The sequence below is a fragment of the Neophocaena asiaeorientalis genome, unplaced genomic scaffold (assembly GCF_003031525.2).
Source record: "Neophocaena asiaeorientalis asiaeorientalis breed wild unplaced genomic scaffold, Neophocaena_asiaeorientalis_V1.1 scaffold202, whole genome shotgun sequence".
Taxonomy (NCBI): domain Eukaryota; kingdom Metazoa; phylum Chordata; class Mammalia; order Artiodactyla; family Phocoenidae; genus Neophocaena; species Neophocaena asiaeorientalis.
Genome location: NW_020172627.1, coordinates 2229018 through 2246821, shown reverse-complemented (window position 1 = coordinate 2246821; position 17804 = coordinate 2229018). Strand labels below are relative to the sequence as shown.

The 17804-nt window shown below is 44.0% G+C and overlaps 1 protein-coding gene across 4 annotated transcripts in view; it reads left to right on the top strand.

Annotated features, from left to right (window-relative positions):
* ALOX5 (arachidonate 5-lipoxygenase) overlaps window positions 1–17804 on the top strand; it is a 55476-nt gene that overhangs the window by 16275 nt on the left and 21397 nt on the right. For all 4 annotated transcript variants that reach the window (XM_024739114.1, XM_024739113.1, XM_024739112.1 and 1 more), the window contains one exon: window positions 11517–11639. In XM_024739114.1, coding sequence (XP_024594882.1) covers window positions 11517–11639 — 123 coding nt within the window. The remainder of the gene's footprint in view (window positions 1–11516; window positions 11640–17804) is intronic.

Below are 17804 nucleotides of genomic sequence, written 5' to 3'. Positions count from 1 at the left end.
TCTATAATTCAAATTCTTACAAGGAATATGTAATATGTCAGGTTTTGTTGTTTTTTTCAATCCAGTAAAGCAAGAGAAGGGGAATAATGTAGAAGGAGAATAATGTAGAAGCAGGAAAAATACCTGTAATCCATCCATTTCCACTTTTATTTCTTTGGGATTATATTGTATACATGACTTGACAGCCTCCTTTTTTTCCCTTAGAAGTATAGCAGGATCATTTCCCCATATTTAAAAAATCTCATCACAAACATTATTCTAGTTTTTATATAATATTTCATTGTATGGATGCACCATACTTTACTTAAACACTAACCTGACTGGACATTTAGGAGGTTTTTAATTTTTTACTCTTATAAACAATGTGAAAATCTTTCCTTTTTGTGTGTATTATTAAGTATTTCTTCAGGATAGATACCCAGAAATGAAATTACTAAGTCAAATAGTAGAAGTTATTAGTATATATAGACAAATTTCTCTTCAAAAATCTTTAACCATTTTTCATGATCAATGTGTAGATACCTAGTTCACTAATCCTTGCTGTAGCTGGGTGGTATCTTCTATTTTTTTAACTTTTCTAATTTGTAAAGACATCTCTTTTCTCTTAGCCCCTTATTCTTTCCCACTTTCATGGACCCACTGCTGTCCAGTGGTTGAGAAGTCCCCACTGAGACCAATGATTGCCCCAGTCTCAAAATTATCTTTAGCTCTATCCCCTGTTCCTTGAAAAACTTACATTTCCATGAAACAGAATGGAAAATGAGAAACAGGGCCATACACACATGGATACTTGATATATTACAGAGCCTCTGACAATGGGTAGTGTGGGACTCTTGGGAATCCATACAGAACAGAGAGAGAAAAGTGGAGGAAGAGCAAAAGGAGAAGAAATTGGACTCTACATCATATCATTCAGAAAACTCATTGTTGGGTTGAATAGACTTAAATGTTAAAGGCAAAACTATAAAACTTTTAAACTATAGAAGATTCTTCTTCATGACCTCAAGGAAAAAAGATTTTTCAAACAAGACTCAAAATGTACTAACCATAGAGGAAAAGAATAAACTCACCTATCTCAAAGTGAGGAACTTCAGTTCACTACAAGACACCACAAAGAGAGTCAGGAGAAAGTTCGCAGAGTGATGGACAAGAATTATTATTTATCATGTACCAAGGACCCCTACAAATCTACAGAAGAGCATTGTCAATTCAGTAGAAGAATGGACACTGCAGTCCCTGCACAAAATATAAGCAGCAAGTATAGGAAAAGGCGCTCAACCTCATTTGTTATCAGAGGAATCAAAAGTAAGATCACAATGAGCTACTGCTGCGCGCACACACACACACACACACACACACACACACGGGCAAAACTGAAACAACTTGACAATACCCAAGTGTTAAAGAAGGTATGAAGGGATGGGAAGGCTTATACACTGCTGACAGGGATATAAATTGAAACGACCTCTGTAGAACACAGTTTTGCAATATTTGGTGAAATTGAAGCTACATTATAATCTTTGACTCAGAAATTCTACTCCTGGATCTAAATCCGGGTGTGCAGGTGCACCTGGATACATGTACACAGATGGTCACAACAGTATTATTTATGAGAGCCAAAAAATTGGAAACCACCCAATGTCCATCAGCAGTGGAACAAATTGTGATAACTCTACCCTGCAAGGAAGAGCAGTGAACTGTTGGTACCCACAGCAACATGAACAAACCTCACTAACACAGTGCTAAAGAATAGAAGCCAGACACATGTCTGGCCAGTCCATGAGGTTTGAAATTATATTGCTTAGGCAAAGTTGTATAGCAGTGGAACCATAAACAATAGCAGGAACCGATTATCACAAAATCAAGGTGATCGGGGAGGTTGAGTGGGCAGTGGGTGGTGTTGAGGCTACTAGCAATGTTCTGATTCTCGATCTGGATGTTGCTTATACAGATGTCTTGTGCATTTTTATGCATATGTGAGTGTGTGTGTGCATATATACGCATACATACATATATTTATATATTCTTTTCCAAAATACAATTTTTAATGAAATTTTTAGTACCAGCTATGGAAGAATAATCTGCTAATACAGTGCGTAATGTTAAGGGTCTATGAATTTGCAATTTGTTGTAGAATATTTGTGAGTAAGCCTCTCAGCTCAGGCGCCATATGATGTGTTTTGAGACTTTTGTACTTGGTGCAGTGCACAAGGCATTGTCCAAGAGCTATACACCGCCCATTCCCATCCTAAAGGGCTGGCGTTCATACGCCATACGCCCCTTCCACAGCTTCCCTGCCCACTTCAACCACCCAGGGAAAGCCCCTACAGTGAGCACTCCACGTGCTTCTGGCCTTGTGGAAGGAGGGAGTCCTAGACTGTGGCGAGTTAAACAGCTTCCAGAGAATCAGGCTATTTTGTGTCCTGTTAAGAGAGTGGACAGCAAATCTTATCAGTTCCACACAAATTCAGTTAATGACTGATAGATCAGTCTTACAGGCATTTTGTCTTAACCCAGTATTTTTCAAAGTGTGCACTGGATCAACTGGTCCCAAAACTTTCTCCCCAGAAGAGGGTCCCATGGTATAAAAAAGGTTGGGAAACTGTTGAACACATCCCCCTTCTAGAGGTTCACAATGCACATAAGCATTGAGGATTCTGAGAAGTTCTGGGGTAATGGACCGTGGTTAATTTTTTTTTTTTTTTTTTGCGGTACGCAGGCCTCTCACTGTTGTGGCCTCTCCCGTTGCGGAGCACAGGCTCCGGATGTGCAGGCTTAGCGGCCATGGCTCACGGGCCCAGCCGCTCCACGACATGTGGGATCTTCCCGGACCGGGGCACAAACCCGTGTCCCCTGCATCGGCAGGCAGACTCTCAACCACTGCACCACGAGGGAAGCCCTCTTTTTTTTTTTTTTTTAAATCCAGTGTGTCCCAAGAGAATTTGACGTACGACTCTTAGCATCGTGCAGAACGATTGTTCCATGCAGCACCCTTTGAGAAACACCCCTTCCTCAGGGAGAGGTGGATTCAGTGGTGTGTTGGTTTTACAGAGACGGGGCTCTGGCAGGGTCTAGGGAATGGGGCAGAAGGTTTTCTGGTGAGATAGTCTGCCCCTTTCTTAGATCTAATCATCGTTTCTTCCTCCTTCTACTCATCTGTCCTTTTCAGACCTCCTCCTCTGCTTCTGTTCAGGAAACACTGAACTTTGCACCATCTGCATATTCTTATAGTTCCTCTTTCATATGAACTCACAGGCTTCCAGATTAGAGTTTGGAAGTAACAACTAAGAATAATCTCCAGTATGTCAAAAGCTGGCAAGTCCAGCTGGCTCTCGTCACTCAATCAGCCAGGCAGGGACATGGAGAATCCCACACAAGTCATAACCCAGCATCCATGTTCTCTCACTATGACTGCATATACCTGCGTGGTACACACACACACACACACACAGGCACACACAGGCACACACACACACACACACACAGGCACACACACACACACACACAGCAGAATGTGTTTTCATCTAATTTACATCATTTAATTTAATCATTCTGTGACTTGCTTTTTTTCCAGTGGTCATTCTGTTTTAAAGAGCAGCCAGTTGACACAGATAGGTGTCATCCATTCATTTTAGCTTCTGTGTAGTGCACCACCATGTAAGTAAACCACTGTGTTCACCCACTTCCCTGCTGGTGGACGTGTGGGTGGTCTTTAATTTCTGGCTGTTGCAAGCCACACCACAATAAGGTTCCACATATGTCTTGTCTCCTGGTGCTCTCTTGAATGAGTTATTCTAGAGAACATCCCTAGGAGTAGACACCAAAGTTTGCAGACCACGTGTTAAGTTTTCTAAATATTGCCGACTGTTTTCCAAAGGGATTCTGCCAATTTTCACCCTAAGAGCTGTTCCTGAGTTGCTGTTTCCCTACATCACTGACCCACTTTGCACTTTGAGACATTTGCATCCTTCTCAATCTAATTTGTGTGCAATAGTATCTCATTGTTTCCCTTGTCCTTAAACTGCCACATATTTCTTGCTTTATGTGAAGGTACCATAACTTATTCAACCATTCTCCTATTCATGGACATTCAGCTTGTTTTCCATTTGTATATTGATTTGGTTTCAGTGCCTGATGAACATAGATGCAAAAATCCTCAACAAAATACTAGAAAACAGAATCCAACAGCACATGAAAAGGATCACACACCAAGATCAGGTGGGGTTTATCCCAGGAATGCAAGGATTCTTCAATATACGCAAATCAATCAATGTGATAAACCATATTAACAAATTGAAGGAGAAAAACCATATGATCATCTCAATAGATGCAGAAAAAGCTTTCAACAAAATTCAACACCCATTTACGATAAAAACGCTCCAGGAAGTAGACATAGAGGGAACTTACCTCAACATAATAAAGGCCATATATGACAAACCCACAGCCAACATCATTCTCAATGGTGAAAAACTGAAACCATTTCCACTAAGATCAGGTACAAGACAAGGTTGCCCACTCTCACCACTGTTATTCAACAGAGTTTTGCAAGTTTTAGCCACAGCAATCAGAGAAGAAAAAGAAATAAAAGGAATCCAAATGACAAAAGAAGAAGCAAAACTGTCACTGTTTGTAGATGACATGATACTATACATAGAGGATCCTAAAGATGCTACCAGAAAACTACTAGAGCTAATCAATGAATCTGGTAAAGTAGCAGGATACAAAATTAATGCACCGAAATCTCTTGCATTCCTATACACTAATGGTGAAAAATCTGAAAGAGAAATTTAGGAAACACTCCCATTTACCACTGCAACAAAAAGAATAAAATATTTAGGAATAAACCTACCTAGGGAGACAAAAGACCTGTATGCAGAAAATTATAAGACACTGATGAAAGAAATTAAAGATGATACAAACAGATGGAGAGATATATCGTGTTCTTGGATTGGAAGAATCAACATTGTGAAAATGCCTATACTACCCAAAGCAATCTACAGAGTCAGTGCAATCACATCAAACTACCAAAGGCATTTTTCACAGAACTAGAACAAAAAATTTCACAATTTGTATGGAAACACAAAAGACACTGAATAGCTAAAGCAATCTTGAGAAAGAAAAATGGAGCTGGAGGAATCATGCTCCCTGAATTTAGACTATATTACAAAGCTACAATATTCAAGACAGTATGGTGCTCGCACAAAAACAGAAATATAGATCAATGGAACAGGATAGAAAGCCCAGAGTTAAACCCACACATATGGTCACCTTATCTTTGATAAAGGAGACAAGAATATACAATTCTTCAATTGTATACAATACAATTCAGCCTCTTCAATAAGTGGTGCTGGGAAAACTGGGCAGCTAATGTAAAAGAATGAAATTAGAACACTCCCTAACACTATACACAAAAATAAACTCAAAATGGATTAAAGACCTAAACGTAAGGCCAGACACTATAAAACTCTTAGAGGAAAACATAGGCAGAACACTGTATGACATAAATCACAGCAAGATCCTTTTTGACCCACCTCCCAGAGAAATGGAAATAAAAACAAAAACACATGGGACCTATGAAATATATGTATATGTATAGCTGGTTCACTTTGTTATAAAGCAGAAACTAACACACCATTGTAAAGCAATTATACTCCAATAAAGATGTTTCAAAAAAAAAAAGAATGACCAAATTCCCTTCCCAAAACTTTACAGTAATTTTCAACCCCTCCAAAAGTATGTAAAAATGTACTATTGCCCATACGTTCACTAATACCTGATAACATCAATCTTTTAAATTTTTAACAATCCAGGAATCCTGAAGTAAGAGCCGCTGCTGTCTTAATCTGCATACCCCTGACCACTGATGACTTTAGCCTCTGCATTGCCTATTTATGTGCTTTATTTTCCTGTGGGTTTATTATTAATCTAAAGCAGCTCTTTATATATTAAGATTGTATCCCTTTGTTATATGTATAGTGTGTATCATTTGTCTTCAGTTGCTTTTGTCACAGGTTTTAGCTTTTTACTTTCTTAATATATATATTCTTTTTCTTTGTAACTTTTGGGTTTCCTGCTTTGCTTAAGAAGGCCCTCCCCACCCCAGTGTTACATAAATTCTCATAGTTTTGTCTAATATTTTTATAATTTTATTTTTAACTTTAGGCTTTTAATTCATCGGCTATGTATTTTTATACATGATGTGAAGTGGGGGTCAAATGTCCCTGGTATCATTTATTACATAATGTTTCTTCCTGCTGCTTTGGGATGACACCCACAGCGCATGGAGCTGGCGTGGTGACCCCGTGCGTGGGCTCTGCAGCCGGTGTTGAGCTCAGCTCCCACTTAACTGCCACACTCTGTCCTGTGAAAGTTGTGTAATCTCTTTGTGCCTCAATTCCCCCATCTGTAAAATGAGGGAAATAATAGTACCACTTCCTAGGGATTTTGGAAAGACTTAAATAGGTTACACCATGAAAACACATAGACTAGTATTTGACACATAAAAAGCACTGGATAAATATTAGCTAGTTTTGTATTATATCCACATATTTTCTTGGGTCTGTTTTTCTACTCCATGGCCCAGTGCCATCTTTTGGTTGCCAGAACTTTCTAATAAATGTGAATAGGCATTACGTTATCTTAGGGTTCTTTTTAAAGTTTTTCATGATGAGAATCGCTTTGAATGACACGTATGTCCTGTAGTGGCATTTTAATAATGTTGCATCTTTCCACCCATTTAGATCTTGTGTGATGTCCTTCAATAGAATTTCTACTTTTTCTTCATGAAGTTCTTTCACCTTTCTGGTCACTTTATACCAAGGGAAACTATAGCTTTTGCCATTCTAAGTAGGGTGTTTTTCCGTTTGCCAATGAATATTGCTGGGATAAAGATAATTACTCATTATTTAATATTTACTTTGTATTGACACCTTACTAAATTATTTTATTGTCTCCTTTTTTAAAAAATAAATTTATTTGTTTTTTTATTTATGGCTGTGTTGGGTCTTGGTTGCTGCACACGGGCTTCTCTTGTTGCAGAGCATGGGCTGTAGGCGCACAGGCTTCAGTAGTTGTGGCATGCGGGCTCTAGAGCGTAGGCTCAGTAGTTGTGGTGCACGGGCCCAGCTGCTCCGCGGCATGTGGGATCCTCCCAGACCAGGGCTCGAACCCATGCCCCTGCATTAGCAGGCGGATTCCAAACCACCGCACCACCAGGGAAGTCCAATATTATCTCTATTTTTAAGTGAGTCTTTTTAATTGCCCAGTTATTTGATCGTATTATGTAAATGATGATACTTTTGTCTCTTAGTTTACATTATTACATCACTGATAATTTTTTCTTATTGCCAAAACAAAGTAACAGTAGTAAGGATGAACATCTTTCCTGGGTCTTGATTTTTGAGAAAATGCCTTTGATATTTTTATTTGTTCAATATATTTGCTATTGTTTTCTAATAAACACTCTTTACTATATTTAGGAACTTCTTGGTTCATTCTAATGTCATTTTTGTTTGGCTGAACTTGTTCAATTAATATATGAAAGGGTGGGTAATATATGCAGGTAATATAATGTCTGAGTCCATACTTGATATAAGAGGCTTAAATGATTATCTAAAAAAGTCTGTAAACACCTTACACTATCTCCCCATTTTCAGTATGGCAAATGAGAAACCTAGTGATAGTTTCATTATTTTCCTTCTCCCAGAAGCTTGTGAGTTTGTGGAACCATCTCTCCTCTCTCTCTTTCCCTTTCTTAATCCCCTCTCCGTCTCCACAGCATTCTCCTCTTTGACATTTTACAATTTAATCAGTATATATCTAGGAATGTCTTTTTTTTTTTTTTGGCGGTATGCGGGCCTCTCACTGTTGTGGCCTCCCCCGTTGCGGAGCACAGGCTCCAGACGCGCAGGCTCATCGGCCATGGCTCACAGGCCCAGCCGCTCCACAGCATGTGGGATCTTCCCGGACCGGGGCACGAACTCGTGTCCCCTGCATCGGCAGGCGGACTCTCAATCACTGCACCACCAGGGAAGCCTGTATTCCTTTTTAATCTAATCTCTCTTATAAGAGGGAAGTAAAACACTGAGAGTTTAGGTCGTTAAAAAGTCTTAGGACATGGAAGCAACCTGAATGTCCAACAACAGAGGAATGGATGAAGAAGATTTGGTCCATACATACAATGGAATATTACTCAGCCATAAAAAGAACAAAATAGTGACATTTGCAGCAATATGGATGGACCTAGAGATCGTCACACTGAGTGAATAAGTCAGACACAAAAAGACAAATAACATATGATGGCGCTTATATGTGGAATCTAAAAAAAAGGGTACAAATGAACTTATTTACAAACAGAAGTAGAGTCACGGATATAGAAAACAAACTTATGGTTACCAGGGGATGGGGGGGAGGGATAAGTTGGGAGATTGGGATCGACATGTACACACTATTATATATAAAATATATAACTAATAAGAACCTGCTGTATAGCACAGGGAACTCTACTCAGTACTCTGTACTGGCCTATTTGGGAAAAGAATCTAAAAAAAAAGGAGTGGATATAGGTATATGTATAACTGATTCACTTTGCTGTACACCTGAGACTAACACAACATTGTAAATCAACTATACTCTAATAATTATTTTTTAAAAGTCTTAAGGCCCTTTAATATCATCTTGGACTTTTATTGTCACAAAAATTCCACAATGTTTTTTGAGGTATCCTGTTGGCCCAGTAAGCCTCTCATTAGTATCATTAGAGGTGAACAGGAACTGGATATGATCACTCAAAATGCATTTTGAAAAGCGTTTTCTGTTGTATAGAACCTACATTTCTCGCTGTTAGTTTACTAACAACATGCTCTTTTCCTCGACATTAAAAAAACCTTCTATTTTTGTTGTCTGTATTAACACCAATGCTGGATTAACATTAACCAGGGTAAAAATGTGGATGAATGCACAAACGTCAACTAATTTATTGACTTTTTTCCCTTTGTTTCAGAAAATGATTTAAGGTATCTCCAATATATGTGTAAAATTGAGGCAGTCATCTGGTAGCCCCACTGGTATTAACTGTCAATTACTTAATTACTGTTGGTCAAATCAATTTAAATATTCCTAACCATCTTTTCCTAGCCACTGGGAAGTAGGGCTCTAATTAATTTGAAGAGCTGAGTAGAGCTGGGTTTCTTCAGTATGGAAGCACTGAACCCAATGAGGAGAGATGGGCCAGCAAATACATTCACATTTTCTTAAGGGTAGAGTTTACTTGGAGCACATTTCCTCAAGACCCCACCTTCCTGCTGACCCCCAGCCTCCAAAGTGCCCCACCTCAGGAGGTCAGGAGACAATGGCCTCTCACTGCATGGAGACAGCACAGTTTGCCAGCTAGTTTACTACTGGCACCTGAAACCAATACCTATGTTCCTTCCACTGCAGGCACTGTTGCCTGAGAGGCCTGACAGGCTGATGTGCATAGGAGCCAAAGGCCTTCATACCCACAGATAAATAGGCAAAGAAAAAAATCATACTCCATAGGAAAGACCAAATTGAACAACCAGGCAGAAGGAAGGAAGGAAGAAGCAGAAAAGACATTTAATTTTAAAAAGAGAGAGAGAGAGAGAGAATTCTTAAGGAGATGCAATTAGAATCTAAAAAGACTTTCTGCAACCACAAAACATGATTTCGGAATTGAATATTTCATAGAAAAATGGAAAAAAAGAGTAATAGTCACTGTGAGATCTGATTGGTCTCCTGGAAGACAAAATCTGTTCATTCAGTAACTAATTATTGAGTGCCTGTTATGTGCCAGACACTGCTCTGTGACAAATGGAAGGAAATGTTAGGAAATGTAACACAAATACACAAAGAAGTGGAAGTCATGGAAGAAAACATAGGAGTCATGAAAACCAGATATAGAAGATTTGATGTGCAGAGAGAGTTCCAGAGGAGAGATAGGGATACATGGAGAAGTAAAAACCAAAGAAATAGGAGAAAAACTTCCTTAAGCTGAAGGGACCTCAATTTTCTGAGTAAATCCTAGGCAGAAAAAAAAGAAAGGAAAAAAACAGACATTCCTAGGGCTTCCCTGGTGGCGCAGTGGTTGAGAGTCCGCCTGCCGCTGCAGGGGACATGGGTTTGTGCCCCGGTCTGGGAAGATCCCACATGCCTTGGAGCGGCGGGCCCCGTGAGCCATGGCTGCTGAGCCTGCGCGTCTGGAGCCTGTGCTCCACAACGGGAGAGGCCACAACAGTGAGAGGCCACAACAGTGAGAGGCCCGCGTACCGCAAAAAAGGAATACAAATGGAAAAGCTGAAATCCCAGAATGTAAATTTTGGTTTTTAAACAAATGTAAGATCATTTAAATAAATAAAAGATTATTCTCCCCACCCTAAAATAAACTAACAGATTTTTGGTTTGGTTTGGTTTGGTTTTTCAATAAACAAAAAGAAAAGTAAAATTTTAAAAAACAAACTTAAATGCCCAATGCTACAGGATAAATTTTAAGGACACCAGGCTCTAAATTGGCGGGGTAGAGTGCACAGCCTGTCTTTGAGGGGAGCTGGGGTTTTTTTGTTTTTTTTTAATTTATCTATTTTATTTATTTATTTTTGGCTGCATTGGGTCTTCTTTGCTGCGTGCGGGCTTTCTCTACTTGCAGCAAGCGGGGGCTACTCTTCTTTGTGGTGCTCGGGCTTCTCCATTGCGGTGGCTTCTCTTGCTGCAGAGCACAGACTCTAGGCACGTGGGCTTCAGTAGTTGTGACACGTGGGCTCAGTAGTTGTGTCTTGCGGACTCTAGAGAGCAGGCTCAGTAGTTGTGGTGCACGGGCTTAGTTGCTCTGAGGCATGTGGGATCTTCCCGGACCAGGGCTCGAACCCGTGTCCCCTGCATTGGCAGGCGGATTCTTAACCGCTGTGCCACCAGGGAAGTCCCGGGGAGCTGTTTTGATTATAACAATCTCTGAACCTGCTATTGGCATCAGTCTGTGACTGGAGGTCCTCACCCAACCTCCCTGCTGACTCATGCCCCCTTTGGGAAGGCATGACTGCTGTCCCCTTTCCTTCGACCACCACACACAATACAGGGGTGATGACCAAGCTGGTAGGATGTTGGATGTCTAGGTCAAGTGTGATGGGGCAACCTTAACCACTTCCACCTCCAGGGACCAGCAAGGCAGCGCTGTGCTGGGGAGACATCGCCCTTGAATGTCACCTCAAATAAATGAGGTCTTCTGATGCTCTCTGTACACACTGGTGTGCACCTACCACTCACCTGAAGCCCAGCTTCAGGTTTAGGGAACCTCTGGCTTCCCACTGTGAGACTCAGGGCACAGCAAGGTGGGGGAACACCAGACCTTGGGAGGCATCCCAGTACCTCGCCAGGCACACGCTCAGCTAAAGCATGGTGACCTTATGGGCACATCCTCAGACCACACAGGCAGCCTTCAGCCTGAGGGGCCAGCCCAAAAGCCAGACGTTTAACCCAGTTTTCTTCTCCTTCCTTTTCACGCTCAGATGGATGGAGTGGAACCCTGGCTTCCCCTTGAGTATCGATGCCAAATGCCACAAGGATTTACCCAGAGATATCCAGTTCGATAGTGAGAAGGGAATAGACTTTGTTCTGAACTACTCTAAAGCGTAAGTATTCAAGAACTCGAGGGTGCTGGGCAGCCCTCCAGCGGCTGGGGCCGGAGGTGGAACCCTCATTCCTCCCCTTGTGGTGGGCTTGGGCTGGGGGATCAGCTCAGCAGAGCAACTCTTCCCAAATCGTTTGATGATATCTCGGCAATAGCATGGATCCTTAATGCACAATCAAGTCACAGGGAAACCTGTATCTAAACAAACTTACAGACTGTAGGACTCCAGACGCCAAACAGCTGTTTTCAGCCCGGAGTGGAGGTCTTTACTTGGAGTGCCCCTTCCCCATCCACAGCTCATCTCCCCTGGGGCTAGTTCAAGGGGGAACAGTGTCCAGGATGTCACCCAGCATTGCAGTAATAATGACCAACATGCCTGTGCTGATCACTTACATGCATCCCCGTTCGTCTTTCACTACAACCCCACGAGGCAGGCAGAGATCTTATCCCCATTCTGCAGTTGAGGAATATGTGGAATAAGGAGGTACAATACCTTGCCCAGTAGCCCCTGCTAATTAATGGCAGAGATCCGAGTTCTGTGCTCCTTCTTGGCGGCTGAATTATTACACGGTTTTCAAAGATTCCCTGGGTGCTCATCACCAACATGGAGCCCCAGCCCTACCTCAGGGCTAGTGGAGGGCATTTGAATCTGTACTCTGATACTTTAGGGAATTCTCACAGTCATGCAAATTTGGAAAACCCTAAATCCGTGGTCATGCAACCTGACCAAGCCTTGGACGACCCTGAGGAGATTCAGCACCTCCCGGTGCCCAGCACCCCCTACCGCCAGGGTGAGAGTCTCCCAGGGTGGGCCCTGGCCTTGGGTTGGCATAACCAGGAGGCAGACAGGTAGAGAAGCACTAACCCAGTTAGCTTCTGTGGTAGCATTTGCTTAGCTGCATAGCTGCTCCACTCAAGAAGTTGCCTCATTTGGTCGAACTTCTGTAAAGAAAGGGTGGGAGGCCACACACTCAGGCCTTCCTCTTTGGGGCATTTGAGAAAAACCCTGCACACACACACACACACACACACAGAGCCTCACTATCAGACTCCGCAGGGAATCCCCTCACATCACAGAAACTGGGATGCATTTGTCTCCCTGAGGCTGCATCTCCATGGGAGGGAGGAAGTAATAAGGGCCTGACACTTAATAAGCCTCTACTAAGTGCCAGGCTGTAGGTGTGGGTGCTTTCTGTATAGAATCGTCTGTTTTAACCTTCACAGCAACCCCAGGAAATAGGTACTGTTTTTAACCATCTCCAGGTAAGTGAACTGAGGCTCTGCCAGGTCCAGGCCAAGGAATTTGCCTAAGGTCATTTCGGCAGGAATTGGCAAAACCAGGATTTGAATCCAGGTCTATTGGGGTTCAAAACTGGGGATTTTCTTCCCTGCTACTATTGAGATCAAATGGAGAGTAAAATTAAAACCAAACCACTAGATTAGCGATGCAGCAGTACCCAACATCTGGCTCCCTGGAAACATCAGGGCAATCATATGTCTCATTTCCTACCCAGGGGTTAGCATTATTGAGTCAAAGGCATGTGGCTTTAGGAGAGCAGAGTCCAGACCAGGATGATACAACAAGGACAGAAGGCCCTTGTAAAAGGGGCAGTTTGGAGAGAAAACGATAATGCTAGAGAGGCAGCAAGGTCAGAGGAGATGATACTGCTTTGGGGGGTAGTGCCACCTCTGCTTAGTAATGGTGGGGGAGTGGATGGATGGATGGGTGGATGGATGGATGGTGAGTGGAGGGATGGATAGTGGATGGTGGATGGAGGGATGGTGGAGTGAAAGCCAGGCTGTGCCTTTCTTATGTCTGCTCAGTGTTCCTTAGGCCATTGTCATCTTTTATCTCAGGATCCCAGCACAGTAGCTGCCACAGGATAGGTGCTCAGTAAACCCTTTCAAAATGAATTAAGTGTGGCCACCTCACAGGCCCTCACTTCACACACACACACACACACACACACACAATCACACACTTATCTTTTCCTTCTCACGTATCCCCATCATAGCCAACAGCATCCTAGATCAGTGATTCTCAGTCCTGACTGTGCATTTAATATTAAGACTCCGTGCCACCTCACTGCAGCCAGGCTGTTAAGCCAGCATTTGCAGCACGGGCATGAGTATATTTTAAAAGCTCCTTGGGGGATTCTAATGTGCAACCAGGATTGAAACCACTGGCCTTGATGCCTCCCTTGGCCTCATCCTCCATCCAGGTGAATGTGGGATCATGTCCATCCCCTGGGTCTCAGTGTGCATGTCCTCCTTTCTCAGCTCCGCCATGTCTCCCCAGAATGTTCAGGAACATTCTTCTACCTGCTTCCCCAGGCTCCATCCCACACAGAAATTGGAAGTTCATTCTCAAGTACTTGTATAGTTTGTCGGAGGCTCCTTCTACAAAGCAAATATAATTCTTTGACTCGCCTACCTAAAATCCTTCAGCGATTACCCCAACCACAGGGGTCTCTGCCCAGCCTTCTCTCTTGCCCCCAGATGCACAGGACTCCCCAGCCATGTGTGTCCAGAGCTGGGGGTCTTCGTGTCCCCTTGTCTTTGCCTCACTGTTTTCTCTGCCTCAAATGCCCTTTTTCCCTTCTTTGCCTGGCCAAGTCCAACTCATCATTTTTCAGGACTGGAATAAGGTGCCCCTTCTCCCAGAAGCTCCTAGAAGCCCTAGGTCTGAGGGAGGCTTCCTCCCCTGTGCTCCCCAGTATGGGCCACACAGGCCACCATCTCTCCAGCAATACCATAGCCCATCTTTCTCTACATCTTCCATGTTACTTGGCCCCTTGAGCTGCAAACTATTTGGCAGGACCAGAGCAAAGAAATCCTGAGATGGGCCCTCAGCCCCACCTGGCACAGCCCAGCTGGGGTGGTCAGCTGAGCACCAGCTCTGTTGGCACAGTGAACCAAGGACCATGCGGTCCTAAGAAGGAGAGAAGAGACACAGCCTCTGCATTTGAGGAGGATGAGTCAAGGGGACTGGGCCTCAGGGAAGCAGGTCAGAGGGACCCCACCCCGGGAGATGAGGGATTCATGGGAGAGGGCTCTGGGCCAGTGGAAGGTGAGCCTAAGGAAGCTGGTGAACTTCTTTGAGACTTGGTGTCTTCATCTAAAAAATGAGACCATAGCTCCCACTCCAGGCTGTTGTGAGAATATTAAGGAACCACATATGTCAACCCTGCACAGAGAAGCTTCTCCCTAAAGACAGCATTAGTCTTCATTCATTCCCAGTAATGAGGTCAGGCCAGCCAGGACCCACTTCTCCAGCATCACCTGCTGAGCACTTGCTCCCTCAGATCGACCTCTGCCCTCAAGGGCTCATAGAGGGACCCTTCCTCTGTTTGGTGTTATCTCATTATGGGGTCCAGGAAGGCTACACAGCAGAAGGACACCTAGCCTGGCCTTGCAGCTGACCAGGCGGTTGGGAGCCTGGAGAAGCAGGACTCGGATGCTCTGGCAGAGGGAGCATCACATGTGAAGGTTGGGTGTGGCTGGGCCTACTCACAGAACCACGTGGGTGGTGAAATTTCATGTTGTCGTCAAAGGAGGAGCAGCTTATCTGTTTAATCACCACTCACCGTTTGCAGCCTGGAGCTTTGATTGCAGGAGGTTGGCGGGACTGGTAAGGGAATGTTCTCTTCAAAGGAAATTGAGAAAGAGAGCTTCCTTCCCAGTAGAGGAGAACAGTGCAGAAATGTGACTGAGTTCGGGAGAGGTGACCAGACCAGGGTGCTTGGGTCCTCACCCACCGGACATTTCTCATCAGATGAGAGCAGGGTCGGGGGGGCAGCTCCTTGGAGGGGCATCCTTCTCCTTGGGGTCTGGATTTGCAGTGTTGGATGAGAAACAGGGAGAGGTGAGGGAAATCAGAGCCACATTGCAGAAGGTAGACCTGGCAGCCTTTGAGGGTCAGATGAGCGAGCCCAGCGGTGGAGAAAAACAAAGACAGGGAACGGGAGAGTAGGGAGGACTTCGGGATGTGGTGTGGATGTCCCAGGATCCAGTTGAAATTCAGGTCAAAATGGGGAGAGGCCGAGGGGAGAACCCAAGGCACCCTTGACACTGTACATCTGGCTTATAGGCAGAGTGGGGTGGTCATCAGAAAGGAAAGCTGGACAAGAAGTGGTGAAGAGGAAGATGAGTGCAGTCAGGGGGCATGTTGACGTTCAGAGCCCTGTCCGGCCTCCGATAGTGAGGCCAAGGGTAGAGTGGGATGGGTAGGCCCGGGGCTAAGCAGAGAGGCTTCAGGGAGCATTGAGGCCAAGCAAGGTTGGGAGCCCTGCAAGGGACGGGGGAGAGGGGGTCAAGGGCCAGATAGAGGCTTTGTTTGGGGACAGGGAGAAGAGTGTGGTCCGAAGGCAATAAGTCTTCCCACCCCTGCTCCAGCCCCACAGACCAGTCACCCACTGCTTGCATGAAGTCAGACAAAAATTACATGTATGGTAGCTCTTTGAAAGGAGCTGGTGGCATAGAGAAGGAAAGAGCGGGCCCCAAGATGAAGAGCAGCAAGCTAGAGAGAAAAGATGGGCTTCCTTGCCCATGGTGAGGGCTGGGGTGAGGCCCTCTGAGGCTGGGTGAGAGCGAGAGAGGAAGAGATGATGGCACGGGAGCAGGGAAGCCGAGGGAGCTTGTTCTCTTGACTTTGGAAGCCAAAGCCAGGAGTTTTGCGGGAAGAAGTCCCCACACCCTCCTACTGTCACCCCAGCTCAGAAACAAGTTGGCTCCACATCACCAAAGCACTCAGAAAATAGGATTCTCCCCTTTAACTTCACGAATGCTACCCAAATCCTTGGATCTCCTTGGTAATTGTTAAAGTCGTCTCCTCCTTGTTCTAACTGATCCCTGTATGTCTGTATATCAACCCTATTTACCTATGCTGAATTCTGTTACAGTATCAGAGATGTGTCCCATTGGAAAATAAATTTGTTGGGGAAAATGTAGGGGGAAAAAAATTCCCACCTAAAAGTTAGACCTGGAAATTTTTACTTATATTTGCTAAAGTAGCAGTTTTTTGTTAAAAATGGATCATAAAATAAAGGTATAAGTTAACACAAATCATAAAGTAATGTTTCCTTTAAAAAGGGTTTGCTTTATAGTTAAATTAATTTGGAAAACATTGCAACCTCTCCAGCAATGGTTCTCAAGTTATAGGTTGCATCAGAATCCCCTGGAGGGCCTGTTAAAATCTGGACTTAGAGACCCACCCCTAGAGTTTCTGATTAGGGAAGGCTGAGGTGGGACCTGAGAATCTGCATTTCTAATGCCATCCTGGGGGCGCTGATGCTGCTGGCCCACCAACCACACTCGGGGTAGCAAGGTTATACTTTGCTTTCCTGGGGGAAAAAAACCTATTAATCTATTCAAAGTATAGCAACAAATATCAACTCATCTCTAATTACCCTTTAAAAGCAAAAGGTCACCTTATTTAGAGCCTGGAGAGCAGCGATTGTTTCTGACTCTAGCTGTGCCATCTTGGGAGAGTTATTTAAGTTTTTTTGACCCATTTCCTTCTTATAAAATGAGGCTGGTGCTGCCTAACTGCTAGAATTGTTATGAGATTTAAACGAACTCATGTAGGCAGTGCCGCTGCGGTGCGGTCTAGCACAGTGTAAACCTAGTGTCTAGTATCTCCATTCTGGATGCTTGGGAGCACTTTGTCCTCATTCCTGAGCCCAAAGAAGGAGACTGGCCAGGGAGCTACCTTCTCAGGCTCTGTTACTGCCTGTTTGCTGGCTCTTTTGGGCTTCTTCCATCCCCACGGGAGCTGGCCCAGAGAAGGCTCCCTGCTGCTTGTCCTTTGACAAATGCAAATTGAGCTCCTGGGGATGGGGGCCTGAGATGAATCAAAAGTGGTCCCTTGGTCCCAGCTCCAAGAAGCTCACAGTCTAGTGGAGACCAAGCTATGGACAGCTCATCATGATAGTATGTGATAGATATTCCTTTGGAAAAGAGCACTGGGAAAACTTGAGGCAGGGAGGAAGCTCTGAGGAGGCAGCATCAGAAAAAAGCTTTCTAAGAGAGAAGCCCAACCTGGGTCTTGAAGGATGCGTAGGAGTTCACCACGCTGATTGGAGGAGTGGAGGGGATGGCTTTCAGGGCGGTGAGAACTCCGTGATCCAGGAGGACCAGAGTGGGGGCCTGTGTAGGGAAGTGGAGC